The sequence below is a fragment of the Oreochromis aureus genome, linkage group 4 (genome assembly GCF_013358895.1).
Source record: "Oreochromis aureus strain Israel breed Guangdong linkage group 4, ZZ_aureus, whole genome shotgun sequence".
Classification (NCBI taxonomy): Eukaryota; Metazoa; Chordata; class Actinopteri; order Cichliformes; family Cichlidae; genus Oreochromis; species Oreochromis aureus.
This window is the reverse complement of record NC_052945.1, coordinates 13,820,349-13,840,221: the sequence shown is the minus strand read 5'-3', so window position 1 is coordinate 13,840,221 and position 19,873 is coordinate 13,820,349. Positions and strand designations below refer to the sequence as shown.

The following is a 19,873-nucleotide window of genomic DNA, read 5'->3' as shown; positions in this document are numbered from 1 at the left end:
TTTTACTGGTGAGTAGATAGAAGAAGAAAGCAGAGCCATCTGTTGGAGGGTTATTACTGTGACACATATTAGTGCAAACTGATGAAACTGAGCACCACTGTTATTAACACTCAGGATCCACCTGTACTAATCCTGGTGCATAATGCTGGTGGTGAATACCTGACAGGTGTGTACAAACAGGTACTCACAGACATACACCATTGGTTGGCTGCTGCATCTAAACATATCGTGATTTGTCGGTCTTGTGTGCTGCTCAGTAACATTCAGTTATTTATTATTTACTCTTATTTATGCTTATGTTGGTTGTTGCTGTGGTTTCCATACTGTGTTGTTCTCTTTTTGCTTGTTTTGTTGCCAGCAGGTTATCCAACAGATTTTCAGTGTCTTTTCTCTGTCTCTCTGTTTTTCTCTCGAGCCTCTTCCCAACTTCTCTTTTCTTTGTCTTTCTTTTACCAGGGGATAGGAAAGAACAAAAGCCATAATGGTCCACTTGGGAAGATAAATCTGTTGGCCTTCAGAAAAAAATTCTGATTGCTTCAGTGCCAGACGGGACATACAAAAAAAAGAGTTGAGTCTGATGTCTATTAAATTTATATTACTTATAGATAACAGCATACACTATCAGTCTCCTTTTTTGTATATGATTATTTGAGTAGTTGTGACTGAATAACATGTGAATATTCCCTGTTTGCTTTGTTCATGATTTTAATGCTAAATATTATAAGAAAAAAAAATAAAACTGTATTTGAAAGTGGTGGGGTTTCAGTGTGTTTGTTGGAGGTGTGTTTTATCAGGATGTGAAAGAGCATCAAAAAGCAGAAGTATCTGTGAGGAGGTTTTTGTCACAGTGTAAATCACTGTGATGCAAACTCATCAACAGAGATGTCCCATGTCTTACAGTAATAGACTGCAGAGTCTCCCTCCTCCACATTCTTGATGATCAACCGATAATCTGTTGTTGACTGATGAGTACATGTGAATTTTGGAGAGGAGAACCCAGAACCATAGCTTGGAGAACTATAGTCATGATGAAACTTCAGTACATACTGAGGAACTCCTCCTGGAATCTGTTTATACCAAGCAGCATAGTTAGTACCAGTCCCCAGGTTACAGTCCATGGTGGCTGTCTCTCCTTTCCTCACTGATAAAACAGGAGGTTTCTGTGTCAGCACCGTCACACCACTCACACCTGCAAACAAGAAGACATGGAGTCATGAGAAACACACTGACGTTTAAATATAACATAAGGTCTATTCTTCAGTATATTTTAGACTCTTTACATGTTAGAGCAGTGATGAGAGCACAGAGAGTCACCAGCATGTTGTCAGTGTGGGCTAAGAACTGAGGGGAGAGATGATGGTGGAGGAGCTATTTAATACAACTAACAGGAGGAGGAGCATTGGAGGGTTTTTTTTTTGTCTTGCCTGTATTACTAATATTGTTATTATTATCACTGGTGTTAGTAATGCCTTGCCATCTTCTTCTTCTTTTTTCCCTCTGTTCATTTTTTAGTTTGTTTGTTTGATTGTTGTTTTTAATTTTGGAATGGTTACTCTCTCCATATCATGAGACAGGATTTATAGTTGTTATATTTGATACTTAAACTTGTGCTTTATTCAAAAATTAAACTTTGATTTAAATTTTGCTAAATTTAAATTTATCACTGTTTAGAGAACATTGTTAGATATTGTTAATGTGACATTTTGAGATTTTTCGATGATGCTGATGTTCTTGTATATTTACTTCACTAAATGTTACATTAGTGACGACTATCACACTAACTGAAAAATTATTCTGTTCACTAAAAAAGGAAAAAGAATGTTTTTTTATTCAGGTAATCCATGTTATAGAAAGGACCTGACACGAATACAATGTTGCAGGGTTGGTGACGTTTTGTTTACACTTCGTGTTCCTTGATCAGACTGCTTGTGCAGCTTTTCAGCTGTCTAGCTCAGGGGTGGGAGAACTCCAGGCCTCAAGGGCCGGTGTCCTGCATGTTTAAATGTGTCCTTGATCCAACACAGCTGATTTAAATGGCAAAATTACCTCCTCAACATGTCTTGAAATTCTCCAGAGGCTTGGTAGTGAACTAATCATTTGATGCAGGTGTTTTGTCCCAGGGTGATAAACCTGCAGAACACCGGCCCCTGAGGCCTGGTGTTCCCCATCCCTGGATCCAGTCCAAGTCACCTCCTGATATAGGGAGAACCTAATTAGCCAATCAGCCCCTGCTGCAGTTAAGTGGCAGAGGGGGTTATTTATCAGCACTGGATGGAGCAAAGACCATCAGTACAGGAGCACAGAGGCTGCAGCCTGAAAATACACAAAGGGCATTTAGAAAATACAAATGCCATAAAAAAGTCAAAAACTACAAAAGTCATAAAAAACAGAAAAGTCTGAAAGTGTAGCAAGAGAAGTAATGACATTAACATTAACATTTCCAACAACATTAAGTTCTCAGCTTAAAATTTCCAAACTATGAAAAACCATTTAGAACATCCAGTGAAAGATAAGTACAGAAAATATATGCTGTTCCAAAAAATTAAAGAAACACTTTGTGAAAGTATTGCATCAAGTCAGTTAAACTTCTGGTCTGATCAGTTAAGCAGCAGAGCTTTGTTAGATTGTTAATCAATTTCAGCTCCTTTGGTGTAAATGCAATCAAAAACAGGTGCACGACACAGGCAATGATGAAAGAACAATCAACACAGAAATGATTTTACACATTTAATTTTCTCTAGGTGTAACTGTTGCCCCAACTGCACAGCTGGCAAACAGAAGAAAATCACAAGAGTTGGAGATCTGTAAGATGAGGCTCGAGTGGCAAAAGGATAAGACTGATGAGTTCACCAAAGAAAGAGACTATCTAAAGGAGCAATTAGCAGCATGTAAGTCCACTTCCTGTCACATACTTCCTGTGCTTGAGCACTTACATAAGCATTCTTTTGAGTAATTTTGTCTGTGTTGTATTTTTTAACTGTTTTACTAGCTCTCTCAAAGGAACCCACAAGTTCTGTCCAGGATTCCAGTGAGGTATTGAGCACATCTTCACTGTCCTCTGATGGGTCTTTTGATGAGAGTTCTGACTACTCCATGAGCACAACTTCATCAGATGAAGACAGGAAGAAGAGGAAGAAGGGCAAAGCAAAAAAGCACAAGAAGTCGAAGAAACATGACCAAAAACCAAGAACAAGAGGAAAAGTGGTTAACTCAACAGTTTGATTTTGCATGCAGTGTGTTACATTACTACACTATTACATTACATTAATCATTATGTTCTCTCAATTGCAGTCCAGAATCCTAAGCAAGTGGTCACCCGGTACAACAAGATTTTGAGGCTTTTCAAAAGAGGAGGCACCATGTCTGCTGCCTTTAAACGTCTGGGAGTGGACCGGAACACGATTGTGGCAACTGCTCCAATTGCTGAGCTATTCATTGTTGCACCTGAGAGGTATAAAGAATTAGAAAAAAACAGGCAGGGACAGAAACTTTCACTGTTTGCTACACAGTGTGCTGCAGCAATCAGTGCAGATCCAGAAACAGAGGAAGAATTCAAAGCATATAAGTCTTCAGGTAAATTGCTTCCTCTTAAAACAAAGAAAGATTAGATTTTTGTTGTTTTTTTACATGGTGAAATGTGGTGAGTCCACCATTGTTAACAGCATTTAAAAAAAAGTTATATATTCCAGTTAATTATTGGTCAATTGTTTGTAAAAAAAAAAAAAAGACACACTTGATTTTTGGTTTGTAGGTTTTTTATTATTATTTTACTGTTATAAATTCTGTAGTTTTATCTTAATGATCACACATGTTAAAACAAAACACTTTATGTAAAGAGCTACAGTTCAAATAGTTTGCATCCAACCGAGTTCTGTATTACTTTAAATATTGGCTGATAGTTTATGACACTGTTTTTATTTTTGTATCAACATTTGTGTGTCAAATTTGTAAGCATTGTTCTGATATTTTTGTGATTGGCATCTTAGAAATACAGTGCGTTCTGGATTAGGGCTGCCACAAACGATTATTTTGATAGTCGACTAGTCACCGATTATTTTTGCGATTAGTCGACTAATCAGATCATGCATCCATTGGACGTAAAATGTACAGCTTATTGCACCAGCATGCGTCTGCTCTTATATAACTATCATTAGCTTACAGCTTGAAGTGTTTAAGGTATGTGCTAACTAAAAATAAAGACAAGATGATAGTTTATTACACTTTTAATGAAATTTGCAGATTGTTTCAGTGAAGTTTAATAAACGCAGCCGTCTGCTCCTTGCTATCTAAAATATAACAGGACACTGGAGTATATTCTCGAGCATCTCACACTTCTGATAATCAGTTGTCTGCTTGACGTTTATTCATCTGTGCAAAAACTATAACTTTATTTCTCAGCCAAACCAATTTACTCAGGAACAAATAAAATACTAAAAAAAAAGCCAAACAATAACATTTTTAAGTTATCTAAGTGACTTATATTACATGTTTAACCTGAGTAGCGAAAGACGGTGGTCAGCTTGAAAACGATTTGCCGGGAGTCCGGTGTTCTCACCGACTCTAATGAGCCTAGAAACCCGGCTCGCTATCGAGCTGGTGGGTAACAGACGTCTCCGAAAACATCGGAGCGCTTTTGAAAATATGTGGTGTCTTGATAGACTGAGCAGATATTTGAGGTTTACACAGCTATATTCTCACCTGAAAATATGTTAAACGTTTATTTTGTGACCCAGAAAGAATAATAAGAGTAATATTAAAACTAACTAGCTGCCGCCATTGTTGACAACTGCGCTGGGCCGCGCTATGAATTCTGGGACACAGTTTCTTCTTCTTCGGGGTTTAACGGCAGCTGGCATCCTTGTACATGCAGTGCTGCCATCTTCTGTTTCAGTCCGTTATTACACTCTTAAATACTACTACTTATTCCTGCGTCTTTTGGGATCTTACAAAGCTTCAAACGACGCGTCGATTATTAAATTAGTCGTCGACGATTTTAATAGTCGACGTAATCGTGACTAGTCGACTAATCGTGGCAGCCCTATTCTGGATCTACCCTGTGTGTTGTCATTTATTTTTTGTTACAATGTATTTTAAAAATCTTCACATCTATAAATAAGTTGTAAGGTATATATGGTCCCCACCTCAGATGAGCTCACTCAAAATACTTTACTAACAAGTTGCAAATGGTTTGTAACTTCCTAAATAAGTTTATAAAGGTAGTTATGAGTATTTATAGATAATCTATCGAAAAAGAAGTTGGTCGATAGTGAGTTACAGCTTTGGCAGCCTTTAAGTCACAGTTATAAATGTATTGTAAGACATCTGTTAAGCTATAGCAGCTGACTGATGTAACCCTGATATCCAGTGTTTATAAAACATCTAGTATGAAACTAGTATGTGTAGTACATGTAGAGTTTATAGTATTATATAGGGTGTGCTAACCATCTATTTACCTTTTACCAATGATTTTGTATACCATTGAACATCCTGAAATGACTGGTTTGTAACTGATGTAAAGTAGTGTTTATAAATGATTAATCAATGAGTTTTAGAACATGTAAACATAATTAATAAAAAGTGTTATATATTGGCTTATTCATCATGAATAAAGTGTTTAAAGCAGTGCTTGTAAACTATTAACTGATTATGAGAAATACTTTGTAGATGCTGTAGAGATAATTAAGTAACCATTAACTAATGCTTAACAGATGATTAACTAATGCTTAATAGTGTGCACTTATTATGAAGTGTTACCGAAACCTATAAATCATGACATATAAAAACAAAACAAATCAGTAAGTGAGATATAAAAGAAACAAGAAGAAACACACTCTAAAATGCAACTGATTTTAAAAGCATGATTAAAATATAACAGTTGACACTAAAACACCATAAAAACAAACAGCCAGTCAATGCTAGACAATAGAACAGCAACAAGGCTACAACAAGACAGCAGCAGTGTGCAGGCCAATAACAAGAAAGAGAAAGTAGTTATCCAGGGTCCACCCTACCATAAACCAAATTGTAGACAACCCGTGAGGATCCTGTTTACCACCTTTTAACAGTTACACAGATTATGCAATTGCCAGGAGGAATAAATCCAATCCGCAATACTTGAAAAAGTCTGTGATCTTCGCCACCTTGAACAGAAATGAGTGCAAGTTGCCAGAGATCAGAAGTAGGCCACAGCTGCTCCTTATAACCAGCCATTGATTAACAGCTAAGGGAGGGGTCAATGTTCATGCTGCGTTCTCAGACACCATGCATGAACCATTCTGATTCTGAGTTTGAACTCCAGCAGCCTGTCTTGATAATGCCTGCATGTCTGAATGTTTTGAGTTGCTGCTGATGGGAAAGGCTGGTTAGATATTTGGATTAGAGTGACAAGCAGTGGAGCAGGCGTAGCTAATAAAGTGGTTGCTGAATGTATGCACTTTACTGGACTATAAAGTAGTTGGTGCTGTGTTCTCAGATTGTATATACTTTGAATTAAACAATAAAAAGGAGCAATCCAGTATTTAATAACACATTATTGAAGGTGGTGGGTTACACTCAGTTGTCCTGATTAATCTGTTATCTGTATGTTAAAGAGTCTAAAAAAAACTTTAGTTAAACAAATTAGCAAAGTTCTGAACTTCAATATCAAGAGGATTTGTGTAGTGTCATTTTTGTCTTACTGTGGCTTGAAGTCAGAATTAGTATGTTGAGAATGTTTTTGATCAAACATATGCTATAGTACAATAATATTAAAAAGCTGATGATGTGAGGTTTTATGTGTGAATAATGTGTGCATATTCTTGTGCTATGTTTAAAGTAAAAGTGAAAATTTAAAAAAAGATAACAATAAAACAATAAACAACAGCATGTTTAAATGAATTATGTGCCTTTGTGGCACTAAGTTTGTGCTCAAAAAGCAGAAGTAACAGTAAGGAAGTTTTTGTCGCAGTGTAAATCAGTGTGATACATGCTCTTTAGCAGAGTTGTCCCATGTGTGACAGTAATAGACTGCAGAGTCTCCCTCCTCCACATTGCTGATGATCAAATGATAGTCTGATGTTGACTGATGAGTGGATGTGAATTTTGGAGCAGATAATCCAGTGCCATACTTTGGAGAACTCCAGTCATGACGAAACCTCAGCACAAACTGAGGAACTCCTCCTGGAATCTGTTTATACCAACGAGCAGAACTGTTAGTAACAGTCCCCAGGTTACAGTCCATGGTAGCTGTCTCTCCTTTCCTCACTGATACAACAGGTTTCTGTGTCACCACCGTTACACCACTCACACCTGCAAACAACAATAAGACATGGAGTCAAGAAAAACACACCAATATCAGTATATATGTGTGCAATTTAAGTCGAAGTGTTTACATGTTAGAGCAGTGATGAGAGCACAGAGAGTCACCAGCATGATGTCAGTGTGGGCTGAGAACTGATTTGGAGAAAAGGTGCTGGAGGAGCCATTTAATACAACTAACAGAAGGAGGAGGAGGAGCTGTGTCTCCTCCTTTCACCCTATTACATCATCATAATATTGTTTTTCTTTTTTCTTCATTCATTTTTTTTATTAACAACAAAATGTATATTTTTCAACTGAAGCATTAAAAAAGAAAAATGGGAAAAGAAGCAAGGCCTCCAGAAGCACAAAGGGAGCATAAAGGGAATAAGACCGACATTAAAACAAAATGGGAAAAAGAACTAGACATATAAATAGCAAAAGAGGATTGATCTTCTATGTGGATGACACACAAGGTCAAAGAACTGGAGAGAATTTGGTTGGAAAAAAATTAATTTGTGTTTTTCTTACAACTTAGAAATGTGGTAACAACCGCAGGAAACAGTGTGGTCATATGAATGTCACCCACTCACAAAATCTTTGGATATGCAATAAAATTCAAAAATACTGGGACATTACATGTCTAACTCTAAGAAAGAAGCTATACTGTGAAATCCCTGTAGATGTCATGGTGCTGTATCTTGGAGTAATTAAAGAGGATGTTTTGATTGAAAAGGACTGGTACTGTATTCATGAAAGTATTGTTCATTGTTGGTTACAAAAAATAACACAAAGAACTAGTATATAAAGGGAAATCTTTATGAGAGGATGACTTTCTTGAAAAGGTCTAAAGGAGACACCTTTTCACAAAAGTGGAAGAAATGGATTGCCTTTGTGCATCATGGTCCTGGGTCTTCTGTCCAGTGTTTTGTCTTTTTCCTTCAAGTCTTCTTTTTGTCATATCGATAGATAATATCCTATATTAAAGTTAATGATGCCATGACAGTGGGATCATCTGATTAAATAAATGCCAGAAAATGAAGGAAAAAGTTGATAGATAAATAAATAATTAAAATACTGTTTGTAAAAAAGCTACAACCTGAATGAGACAGACTTACCAACTGGTTATATATAATGGTTTTAATGTTCAATGCAAAACAGCAAATGACAGTAGAAAGATGCCGAAAGGTTTAGTTTCATAACTGGATTCCATTTAGTGTTTCTTAACAGTAAATAAGTTATGTTTAGGCAAAAATCTATCAGTATTCAGCTAACTGTCTCTGTATGATCAAATGATATGAACTGAAACATTTCCAGTAAAGAGCAGTTCGATTTATTTTACAGAGAGCTGATACTTCATTTACTCGAGGTTATAAATGAGTTACTAAGACCTGCAGGTGCATCCTGGCCATGAAGAAACAGAAGCACAGAGAGGTGATGCTTCACTAACTGAGTGTGAAGATTCATTTGCAAATCTACAACCAACATTTAAAACCAGTGACACTTGCCCTCTCTGTTACTTAGGAAGTATTGTTAAATGATGCTCTCTAGTGTTCAAATATTACATAGCGTCTATTTCAGAATATATTTATGTTTTTACTATTGGAAGAAGACATTTAAAATATGGTGTGCTTATGAGTGTGTTTTTTTCCTCTGTGCCCCTCATTTACTCACAAGAAAAGACATTTTTTTAAAACAATGCTTTTATTAATTTAGTGCAAAACATGAATTCCTGAAAATAACAATCAGCAAATGAATACATGACTTAAACCTTTTGCTTTATTCTGATTTCTAACATGTAAAGACTGTAATGAGCAAACAGCACAAGCAGTAAAGAAGCAGATTTTAAATGCACTTTCTGGTCCTCGACTATTCAGTGGGACATTCTGACTTCTTGATGGTTTTCTCTGAAGTCTGCGAGCCCAAAGACACTTTACATGTATAAACCTTATCCATGTTCCAGTCTGATGTCTGGATGGTCAGAGAGCTGCTGATTTGGTAAGTCTGGTCTGGTCTCTGAACAGCAGTGCTGGTAGAGATCCCACTGCTCACTGGACTCCCACCAGCCAACCAGCTCACATCTGCAAAAGGCACAGACTGACTGGACAGACAGACCAGAGAAGCTGTGCTGGACTGGAGCTCAGCACTGGATGGAGGGAAGACTGTCAGGACAGGAGGAGGGAGGCTGGAGCCTGAAAATACATGAAGGATGTTCAGAAAACAAAAAAAAAAAAAAAAAAAAAAAAAAAAAAAAAAAAAGAAAAGAAAAATGAAAAACGAAAGGAAAGAAGGAAATTAGAAATGAAGTCATAATCCAACATATCATTTGAATTTCTTTTTACATTTTCCCAAAATAAAATATGACTAGTTACTGTTTAACTTTCCATGTGAGATGTCTTGGATTTAATTCTGGAGGTTTCTGCATAACTGTGAGTAATTTTCTTTCATGTCAAAGAAAACTATACGGCCAGGTTATAATCACTTAATTTTTTAACTTTAGTAACACTGTTAACTACTATTGAAGAAAGAGAAAACAGGCCTATGTTTTTGAAATGCCAACCTAAATTAAAACATTATGAGAATAATAAAACCGAACAACAACATATTTCACACCATTTTCAGTGAACGACATTTATATAAAAATATACAAATTTGGTTTGACACTTTTTCACATTTTTTTAATATAATAAATTCATGTCTCCTGTATATGAGACAACGTAAAATTATTTCAGATTGTACGAAATCAGAAAAAATGATGCAGAACAAGAAACATATTGAATTAAGTAGTCATCAGCAGATTTTTGCAAAATCTCTCTTGTTTTATGATCAGTTTAAAAGTACTTACTTGTCACAATCAGCTTGGTGCCTTGTCCGAATACCACAGTGATTCAGTTTGTATACATGGCTGTACAAAAACCTCCTGACTGTCACTGATGAGGGGAGAGGAACTGAAACATCCTGTTGAGACCAACTTGTACTGTCAACATCTCATTCACTTCATCAATCTGTTTGTATTATATAACTGTTTCTCTCTCTGTGTGTAGTCCTGTTTATTCCTTCATGTCACTTGTTTTGTGTAAGATTTTATTTAAAGTCCTCATTACTCATCTGAATTCATCAGAGCTGTAATGTCTCTCAATAAGATGTGGGTCACAGTCTGGTTCACTATGATGGTGGTTTGTTGGAAGAGTCTTCCCATGTCTGACAGGAACTCGCTCCAGAGTCTCCTGTCTCTGCATGATTGATAATAGACTTGAAATCAGTGTTTGGTCAAGATTTAAATATTGATCTTTCTGATGAGAATCCTGCTCAAAATGCAGGTGAGCTGTAAAAATGACAAAATCTCAGAACTGAGGAGAAGAACCAGGAACCTGTTTGTACCAGCTGACATAAAAGCTTTCAACTTTTTTAATGTTGCATTTGAGCAGGTTAAAGGTTAAAAAAGAATCAAAAAATGAGCAATCCAATGTTAAATAACATATTATATGAAGTTAGTCCAATTGAGAAAACTCAGTGTAACGTACAATCTTCAAGTGAAATAGTCAAGAAAGCATATGTAATGCTCAAGATGTTTTTGCCACAGTGTGAACAACAGTGTCTTCTGTTTCTGTGCGCTTGATAGTTATGTCTGATGAGGACATAGAGTTGGATCTGTCTGAGGGGAATCTTGTTTCAAAGCTGGCTGAGCTGTCAGAATACAGACATCTTAGAACATACTGAGGAAACCCTCAAGGAACTTGTTTATACCAGTAAACAGAATTCCTATCATCTCTCTCTATGTTGCAGTTGTTGACCTGAAGAAACTGTGTGGACAGCAGGTGTCTGGGTCAACACTGTCACTGCATCAACATCTGCCTACAATGACATAGAAAAAAAAAAAACAAGTCAAAGTTTACTTCAAAATATACAAACTGTAAAAGAGTCCACAGCAGAGGGTCCACAGCATTTTGTCACTGTTTGGTGAAACTGTTTAGCAGAGAGAGAGGGTTATAGTGAGAAGAGAAGAGACACTGAATGTTGTAAAGAGACAAAGGAGAAGAGAACTACAAGAACAGTAGATTCGGCAAAAACAGCTTTCATTCATAGATTAAACCTAAAAATGTTTCATTGGATCAACTAATAGTCATAATTTTTAAATTCATACAATGGAGACTCCATGTATATGCATTATTATTTTAGTCTGGCACAGCAAGTAAAGTAAGTATTGACCAATTGTCCAAGTAAAAATATTCCTAAAGGCCCTACTGACATGAAATTCTCACCAGATGTCTGAAACAACCTATCCAATTCACACATGCAAAGAAATCAAACCATAGATTTCCATAAATTCAGTCACATGTAATAATGAGAAATGATTCAAAGAAAAAGTATTGAACACAGTTACTGAAATTTATTTAATACTTTGTATAAAAGTCTTTGTTGGTGGTGACAGCTTCAAGATGCCTCCTGTATGGAAAAAACTAGTCGCATGAATGTCTCAAGTGTGATTTTTTGACTTTATTTCTTTCCATAGATTTTCCACCCAATTTCATTGGATTCAGGCCAGATGATTAGCTGGGCCAGTTAAGAGTTTCCTTGGCTGTGCGTTTCATGCAGATCATTGTCTTACTGGAACCTCCACCCTTCTTTCATCTTCATTATCCTGGTAGATGGCAGCAGATTTTATGACATTTAAGAATGTCTCAGTATATTTTTCAATTCATCCTTCCTATATTTATATGAAGCGTACCAAAGTTGTATAGTAGGCCTTAGGCCCATCTCATGCCAAAAGATCAGAACTCTCTGCCCAGGGGGCATGTGAGGTGGGCAAAAGAACTGAATCATGTCTTTAACAGGTTTGATTCATGCAGGATGCAGTCTCCAACATCGGTTGCAGACTCACCTACTGCTGCTGTTCCACACCTGACACCTCAGCCACTTCACACCGCCTCTACTCACCCTGCTCACTACTCCCCCCCCAACCACAGTATCCAGCACACATCCAACACATGGCTCCAGCCTGTCTCTCTCAACCACCCAGGTTAGGAGGGAACTGAAAAGGATTAAAGCCAAGAAGGCAGCGGGTCCAGATGGCATCAATGTGTGATGGAGCACATTTTCAACCTGAACCTGAGGCTGGGGACAGTTCCGCAGCTCTGGAAAACCTCTTGTGTTGTACCAGTGCCAAAGACTCCACATCCCAAGGACCTCAACAGCCACAGGCCGGTGGCTCTGACATCCCACCTGATGAAGACCCTGGAGCAGCTGGTTCTGGCTCAGCTTCTGCCCCTGGTGAGCTCATCACTGCACCCACTTCAGTTTGCCTACCAACCTGGCATTGGAGTGGATGATGTCGTCATTCACCTCCTACATCGTTCCCTCTCTCACCTGGAGACTGCTTGGAGCACTGTGAGAATCATGTTTTTTGATTTCTCCAGTGCCTTTTACACCATTCTTCCGACAGTCCTGAAGGACAAGCTGGAGAACTCACAAATGGACCATCACCTCACAACATGGATACTGGACTACGTCACCGACCGACCACAGTATGTGAGAACTCAGGGCTGTGTCGGACAGAGTTGTCTGCAGTACGGGGTCCTGCAGGGAATGGTTCTGGCTACGTTCCTCTTCACTATCTACATTGAAGACTTCTCCCACAATTCCACCCACTGCTTCCTGCAGAAGTTCTCTGATGACTCTGCAATAGTCGGCCTCATCACTGATGGGGAAGACAAGGACTACAGAGCACTGACCCAAGGCTTTGTGGACTGGTGCCAGCAGAACTACCTCCAGATCAACACTGGAAAATCAAGGAGCTGGTGGTAGACTTCTGCAGGCACAAATATCCTCCACAAGGTATGGACATTGAGGCTGTGGATAGCTACAGGTATCTTGGTGTTCATATAAACAATAAACTGGACTGGACTCACAATTCAGATGCTCTCTACAGAAAAGGGCAGAGCAAGCTGTACCTGCTGCAGAGGCTCAGGTCTTTTGGAGTGAAGGGCCCACTCCTGAAGACCTTCTATGACTCTGTGGTGGCCTCAGCCATCTTTTACGGTGTGGTCTGCTGGGGCAGCAGCATCTCTGCAGGGGACAGGAAGAGACTGAACAGGCTGATCCAGATGGACAGCTCTGTTCTAGGATGCCCTCTGGACCCAGTGGAGGTGGTGAGTGACAGGAGAATGGTGGCTGAGCTGTCATCCCTGTTGGACAACATCTCCCACCCCATGCAGGAGACTCTGACAGCACTGAACAAGTCCTTCAGTGGCGCCATTCGGTGGCGGAATCTCCTTCCTACTGCTGTCAGACTCTACACCAAAGACTTCACAGCTGACCAAACACATAAATCCACACATGTGCAATAACACTAAGTGTAATTTTTTTTCTGACAACATAGTATTTTACTCTGTTGTATATAGTATTTTATTCTATTGCATATAGTGTGTTTTTTTTTTTTTTAGCTTATCCTATTCCATTGTTTTTCTTAATTTTTGCTCCTCTAACTTTGCACTGTCCAGTTTCTGCAGTGACACAACAAATTTCCCACGTGTGGGACTAATAAAGGTTTATCTTATCTTATCTTAAAAAACAGACCCACACGATATGATAACCCTTAAAACATTGTATGTAATATGACATCAAATGGGCAATTTTGGTTTAATCTGACCAGACTATATTCTCCCCAGTAATTCACTGGCTTGTCTAAGCTTTAAACGCACTTCATCATGCATTTTCTTCAGCAATGGAGTCTTACATGGTGAGCGTGCAACCGGGCCATGGCAATTGAATGCATTATTTATTCTTTTCTTTAAAACATTTGTACCTGCTAATTCCAGGTCTGTATGCAGCTCCCCATAAGTGGTCCTTGGCTCTTGGACAAGTCGTCTGATAATTCTTTTCACTCTTCTCTCTAAAATCTTCCAGGGAGCACCTGGTTTTGGCCAGTTTATGGTTAAATTATGTTCTTTCCACTTCTGGATTATGGCCCCATCAGTGCTCACTGGAACCTTCAGTAGTTTAAAATTTTTCTGTAAACAATGCTGTCAGTATGTTCTGCAACAACAAGGTTGCAAAGGTCTTGAGAGACCTCACTGGTTTTATGCATCATGACCTTTTTTTTTTTTTTTTTTTTTTTTTTAAATTGTACTTCGTACAGGGAATGGCCTATTCCCCGTACATATGGAATATGAAACAAAGTAAAGAGATGGTATAGACAGAGGTGGCAAAAGTACAGACCTTCTTTACTTAAGCAGAAGTAAAGATACCCAAGTTACAAAAAATATAGTAAAGTTGAAGTACTGATTCAAAAGAATCACAACTCACAATCATTTCTAATATGAGGTTCAGTAGATTTTCTTAGTATACAGACTGTGATCAGCTGACCTGTTGCTCTTTGTGGATTTACACAAGCTATAATGCCATTCCCCTCCACTGAAACTGCACTGCTTATATTGTCCTGTAATTCGGTTAATATAAGCATCATCTTAAATGCAAATTCTTCTCAACTGCACTTGATGTAACCTGCCTCTGACAGTGAGCACCAGAGGTACTGTGCAGCAGCCTAACACAATGCTTTACTGTGAATTTACCACATTAATGCGAGCTAACCTGTTTATCTTGGAGAAAACAACCCGATACTTTCATGCAACATTTAATTAACACAAATTTAATATAGCTTAGTTTGCCTTGCACAAAGTTTAACAATGGATTATTATTATTATTACTACATTTATTGAAACATATCATATGCAAATCTAATATGTGATTAAAATTATGACATCAAATGTAAGCTTTAAATCTGCAGTTTTAAATCTCAAGCGACACTAAGCAGTCCTTACCTTTAAATCTAACCTCTCTTCTTCCTGTCCTGTCTGTCTTATTATATCTTTCTCTATCTCAGTGTGAATTTCTTTTCTCCTTTTTGTCTCCCTGTGAAATACAGCAGCCAGACCTTCAGCTAGTAACACACTGTGTGACAAACTGCACACAGTTTGTGTGTTTGCTGATGTTTGTTGAGCTGATAGAAAAGTTGACTTAGCAATTACCTGTCACTTCCTTCATGCCTGCTCCTCTTCTGTAGAGTTAGCTAGATTCTGAAGCAACGCAAGAACAACTTACAGACACCTGCACTTCTTCCAGCCCACTTTGACTCCCGAGCATAAAAACTACAAATGAACCAAAAGTAACAAGTCAGTTTTGAAAATGTAAGGAGTCGAAAGGGCAGATATTTGTGTTAAAATATAGAGAGTGAGAGTAAAAAGTTGAAAAATGAATACTCAAGTAAATTACATATATATAAAAATTCTACTTAAGTACAGTAACAAAGTATTTGTACTTGGTTACTTCCCACCTCTGGTGATAGAGATCATGTTCCAAAGTCAAGTGAGCTGCCAGAATGACAAAACTGAGGAACCCCTCCAGGAACTTCTTCAGACCATCTAACATAATTTAACCATTTCTCTCTGTTACAGTAGAAAACAACTTCACCTGGAGAAACCTTGTGAACAGCAGGTATGTGGAGAAAACCTACCGCTGCATTAACATCTGCCAACAAACACAGAAAAACATACGTGAAATGTCTTTCTACAAAAAGATGGGCTATGAAACAGATGAGAAGAACGTCTTACACTATAGAGAAGTGATGAGAGAGCAGACAGTCCCCAGCATGTTGTCAGTGTGAGGTGTAAACATCCTTTAATATTCAGCTGAGGTACGAAAAGGATTGTAGTGAGAAGAGAAGCAACAGATAAAATTGAATTTAGATGCATTTTCACTTCATATGAAATATTTTTTAACCTCATTGTGGAACTTTAACAGTATCCATTTAAGTTGATCCATTTACTGCAGCTAGAATGTGAACGTTATCAGAGTTTTAGACAATTGTTTGTCAAATTGGTATTATTTAAAAACATGCACATAATTGGTTGAATTATGTTAGATGCACATAATTTAAAATGCACATAATTGTGTACATATATGTGACAATTTGTGTTCTTGGTAGTCGTCATATTCATCAATATGTTATATACTTTCAGTGATGAATGTTAAAATCTATCAAAAAGAGTAATTCAGTGTTTATGAACAGACTGTCTGAACTTGTTGAGTTTTCATTGATGAACATTAAAATAAATCAAAAATAACAATAAACCCACTATTTGAAAGTGGTGGGTTTACACTGAGTTGTTGAATGGGTCTTTTGTCAGGATGTGAAAAAAAGAGCATCAAAAAGCAGAAGTATCAGTGGGGAGGTTTTTGTCACAGTGTAAATCACTGTGATACAGCAGCATTGCTGTCCCATGTCTTACAGTAATAGACTGCAGAGTCTCCCTCCTCCACATTTTTGATGATCAAACGATAATCTTTTGTTGACTGATGAGTGGATGTGAATTTTGGAGAGGAGAACCCAGAGCCATAGGTTGGACCACTATTGCTATAATAAAAATACAGCACAAACTGAGGAACTCCTCCTGGAATCTGTTTATACCAATTGGCATAGTTAGTAACAGTCCCCAGGTTACAGTCCATGGTGGCTGTCTCTCCTTTCCTCACCGATAAAACAGGAGGTTTCTGTGTCACCACCGTCACACCACCCACACCTGCAAACAAGAAGACATGGAGTCATGAGAAACACACTGGCATTTAAATATAACATAAGGTCTATTCTTCAGTATATTTTAGACTCTTTACATGTTAGAGCAGTGATGAGAGCACAGAGAGTCACCAGCATGTTGTCACTGTGGGCTAAGAACTGAGTGGAGACGGTCATAGAGAAGCTATTTAATACAACTAAAAGGAGGAGGAGCATTGGATTTTTTTTCGTCTTGCCTGTATTACGAATAGTGTTAATATTATCAATGGTGTTGGTAATGTCTTGTCATCTTCTTCTTCTTTGTTCCCCCTGTTCATTTTTGTGTTTTTTCTTTGTTTGATTGTTGCCTTTTACTTTGAAATGGTTACTCTCCCCACATCCAAAATGAGACAGGATTATAGTTATTATATTTGATACTTAAACTTTTGCTTTGCTCAAAAATGAAACCTTGATTTAAATGTTTTTAAATATAAATTTATCACTGTCTAGATAACACGGTTAGATTTTGTTAATGTGACATTCTGAGATTTTTGGATGATGCTGAGGTTCTTGTATATTCACCTGACTAAACGTTATGTTAGTGACTACTTTCACACAAACTGAAAAATTATTCTGTTCACTAAAAAGGAAAAAGAATGATTTTAAGTCAATGCTTTTATTGAGGTAATCCATGTTAAAGAAAGGACCTGACATATACACAATGCTGCAGGATTGGTGATGTTTTATTTACACTTTAAGTTCTTTGATCAGAATGCTTGTGCAGCTTTTCAGCTGTCTAGCTCCCAGCATGGCTCTCTTCTCTAGTCCAAGTCACCTCCTGATACAGGGAGAGCCTGATTAGCTGATCATCCCCAGCTGCAGTTAAGCAGCAGAGGGGGTTGTTAATCAGTGCTGGATGGAGCAATGACCGACACCACAGAAGCACAGCCTGAAAATACATTTAGACATTTAGAAACAACAAATGCCATAAAAAAGTCAAAAACAGCAAAAGTCATAAAAAACAGAAAAGTCTGAAAGTGTAGCCAGTGACAGTTATGACATTAAAAGTTGTTTCCAACAACATTAAGTTTTCAGCTTAAAATTTCCAAACTATGATAAACCATTAAGGGAAAGGGAAGCAAAAAATTAAAGAAAACTTTTTAAGAGTATCGCATCAAGTCAGTTAAACTTCTGGTCTGATCAGTTAAGAAGCAGAGGTTTGTTAGATTGTTAATCAATTTCAGCTCCTTTGGTGTTAATGCAATCAACAACAGGTGCACGACACAGACAATAATGAAAGAACAATCAAAACAGAAATGATTTCACACGTGGAAGTCACTGACATTTTCCCCTTTTACTTTTTCTGAGTGTATCTTCACTAGTTTTGCATTTGGCTAGGCTCAGTGTCATAGCTGGTAGCATGAAGGAAAACCTGGACTCCAACTCCTACGTGCCATTGTCAGAAGGTTTGTTGTGTGTCCCAGCACAGTCTCAACAGGGTGGAGAAGATTCCAGGAGACAGTCAGTTACTCTAGGAGAGGTGGACAGGGGTGCAGAAGGTCCCTAACCCATCAGCAGGACTACTATCATTTGTTTTTGTAGGGAGGAACAATCAGGATGAGCATTGTGAGAGCCCTACAAGAAGCATTGAGAATATTAAGCTGCCTGTAACATGACCACTTTAGTGTTTAGTCAGTGATGGTCTGGAGAGGTATATCCAAATAGTGACGCACAGACCTCTACAGGCCAGCCAACAGCACCCTGACTGTCATTAGGTATCAGATATAATCCTTGGACGCATTGTGGAAGCCTGCGCTGGTGCAGTGGTGCAGTCCTGTACCTACTAGTACCTACTAGTACCTACTGGTACACGACAATACTCATGAGGAGAGAGCATACAGGCAGTTCCTGAAGACCAAGTGAACTGTATAAGAGTAGAGTTGCAGTAAAGATTAGTTATAGAGCTGGACTCCATTTAGTTTATTTTATTATCAGAAGTTAATGGACCAAACCAAAGAAGTAAACAGTTAACTGCCTCTAATTTACCAAATTATAGTGAAATGCAGCCTGAAAATATAATAATATAAATCACATTTTATAGTCCAGGAAAGTCCCATCTAATGTTACAGAGAGCTGACACAACATCATTTGCATGAAGTCATAAAAGATACCGAGACCTGCAGATGGATCCTGGACAGGAAGAGAGGGAGGAGGAGCTGTGATGCTTCATTAACTGAGTTTGAAGATTTATTTACAAATTTACAACCAATGTTTTAAACCAGTGTCACCGTTCCCTTTGTGTAGCCAGGCAGAATTGTGTAAAGTTACTCCCCATTCTACAGATATGGAAAAACATACATTTTTGGAGCACTTATTTAGAGTTAGAGTGGAAATTTTACATATGTGGTTACACACTGATTATGTTCTTGTATCTTCATCTTATTAAAATGTAACAATTTCAGGTTAGTCATTCATTTTGAATTTATGTTAGTTGCTACTTTGAAAGTGTATTCTTGGATAATAAAAGGAAAACAAATGTTGTATATCTAATGCTTTTATTTGATGTATGAAAAATAGCAGTCCATTATAATATCTGCAAATAAACACATGACTTAAACAGTTTGCTTTATTCTGATTTCTGATTAAACTTTGCAATGAGCAAACAGCACAAGCAGTAAAGAGGCATATTCTAAATGCTTTGTCAACATGTCATTTCCCTCATCAATCTGTTTATATTTGCTGCAAATGAGTGGAAATGTTAAATGTCGTTCAGATTCCTTAAAAGCTGTAGTATATCTTATTCAGGTCTTGGTCACAGTCTGAATCACTCTTCCATGTGAGGAGGAGTGTTAGTGAGACAAGGGAGGTTACTAGTGCTCACAACTGGGTAAAATACATTTCATTACTTGATTACTAACCATTTAGATAATAGGAATGGGTTATTATGATTAACATTCAAGTGATGTTAACAGGATTGCACCTAGAAGAGAAGTGATATGAAAGCTGCTGAAGACACTGGGTATAGAGAAAATCAATGGGAAGAGGAGT

General features: G+C 37.7%; 1 protein-coding gene across 2 annotated transcripts in view; it reads right to left on the bottom strand.

The window, feature by feature from the left end:
• The window catches only part of LOC116317676 (immunoglobulin lambda-1 light chain-like), a 59,542-nt gene that overhangs the window by 24,992 nt on the left and 14,677 nt on the right, over positions 1-19,873 (bottom strand). The window contains exons 4-5 of one of the 2 annotated variants that reach the window (XM_031736522.2): positions 10,121-10,154; positions 8,967-9,467 (exon numbers count right to left, since the gene is read on the bottom strand). In XM_031736522.2, the coding sequence (XP_031592382.2) occupies positions 9,145-9,467; positions 10,121-10,154 (357 nt within the window). In that variant the 3' untranslated portion in view covers positions 8,967-9,144. Of the gene's footprint in view, positions 1-8,966; positions 9,468-10,120; positions 10,155-19,873 lie in introns of those variants that run through there. The other variant, XM_039610866.1, reaches the window with a different exon arrangement.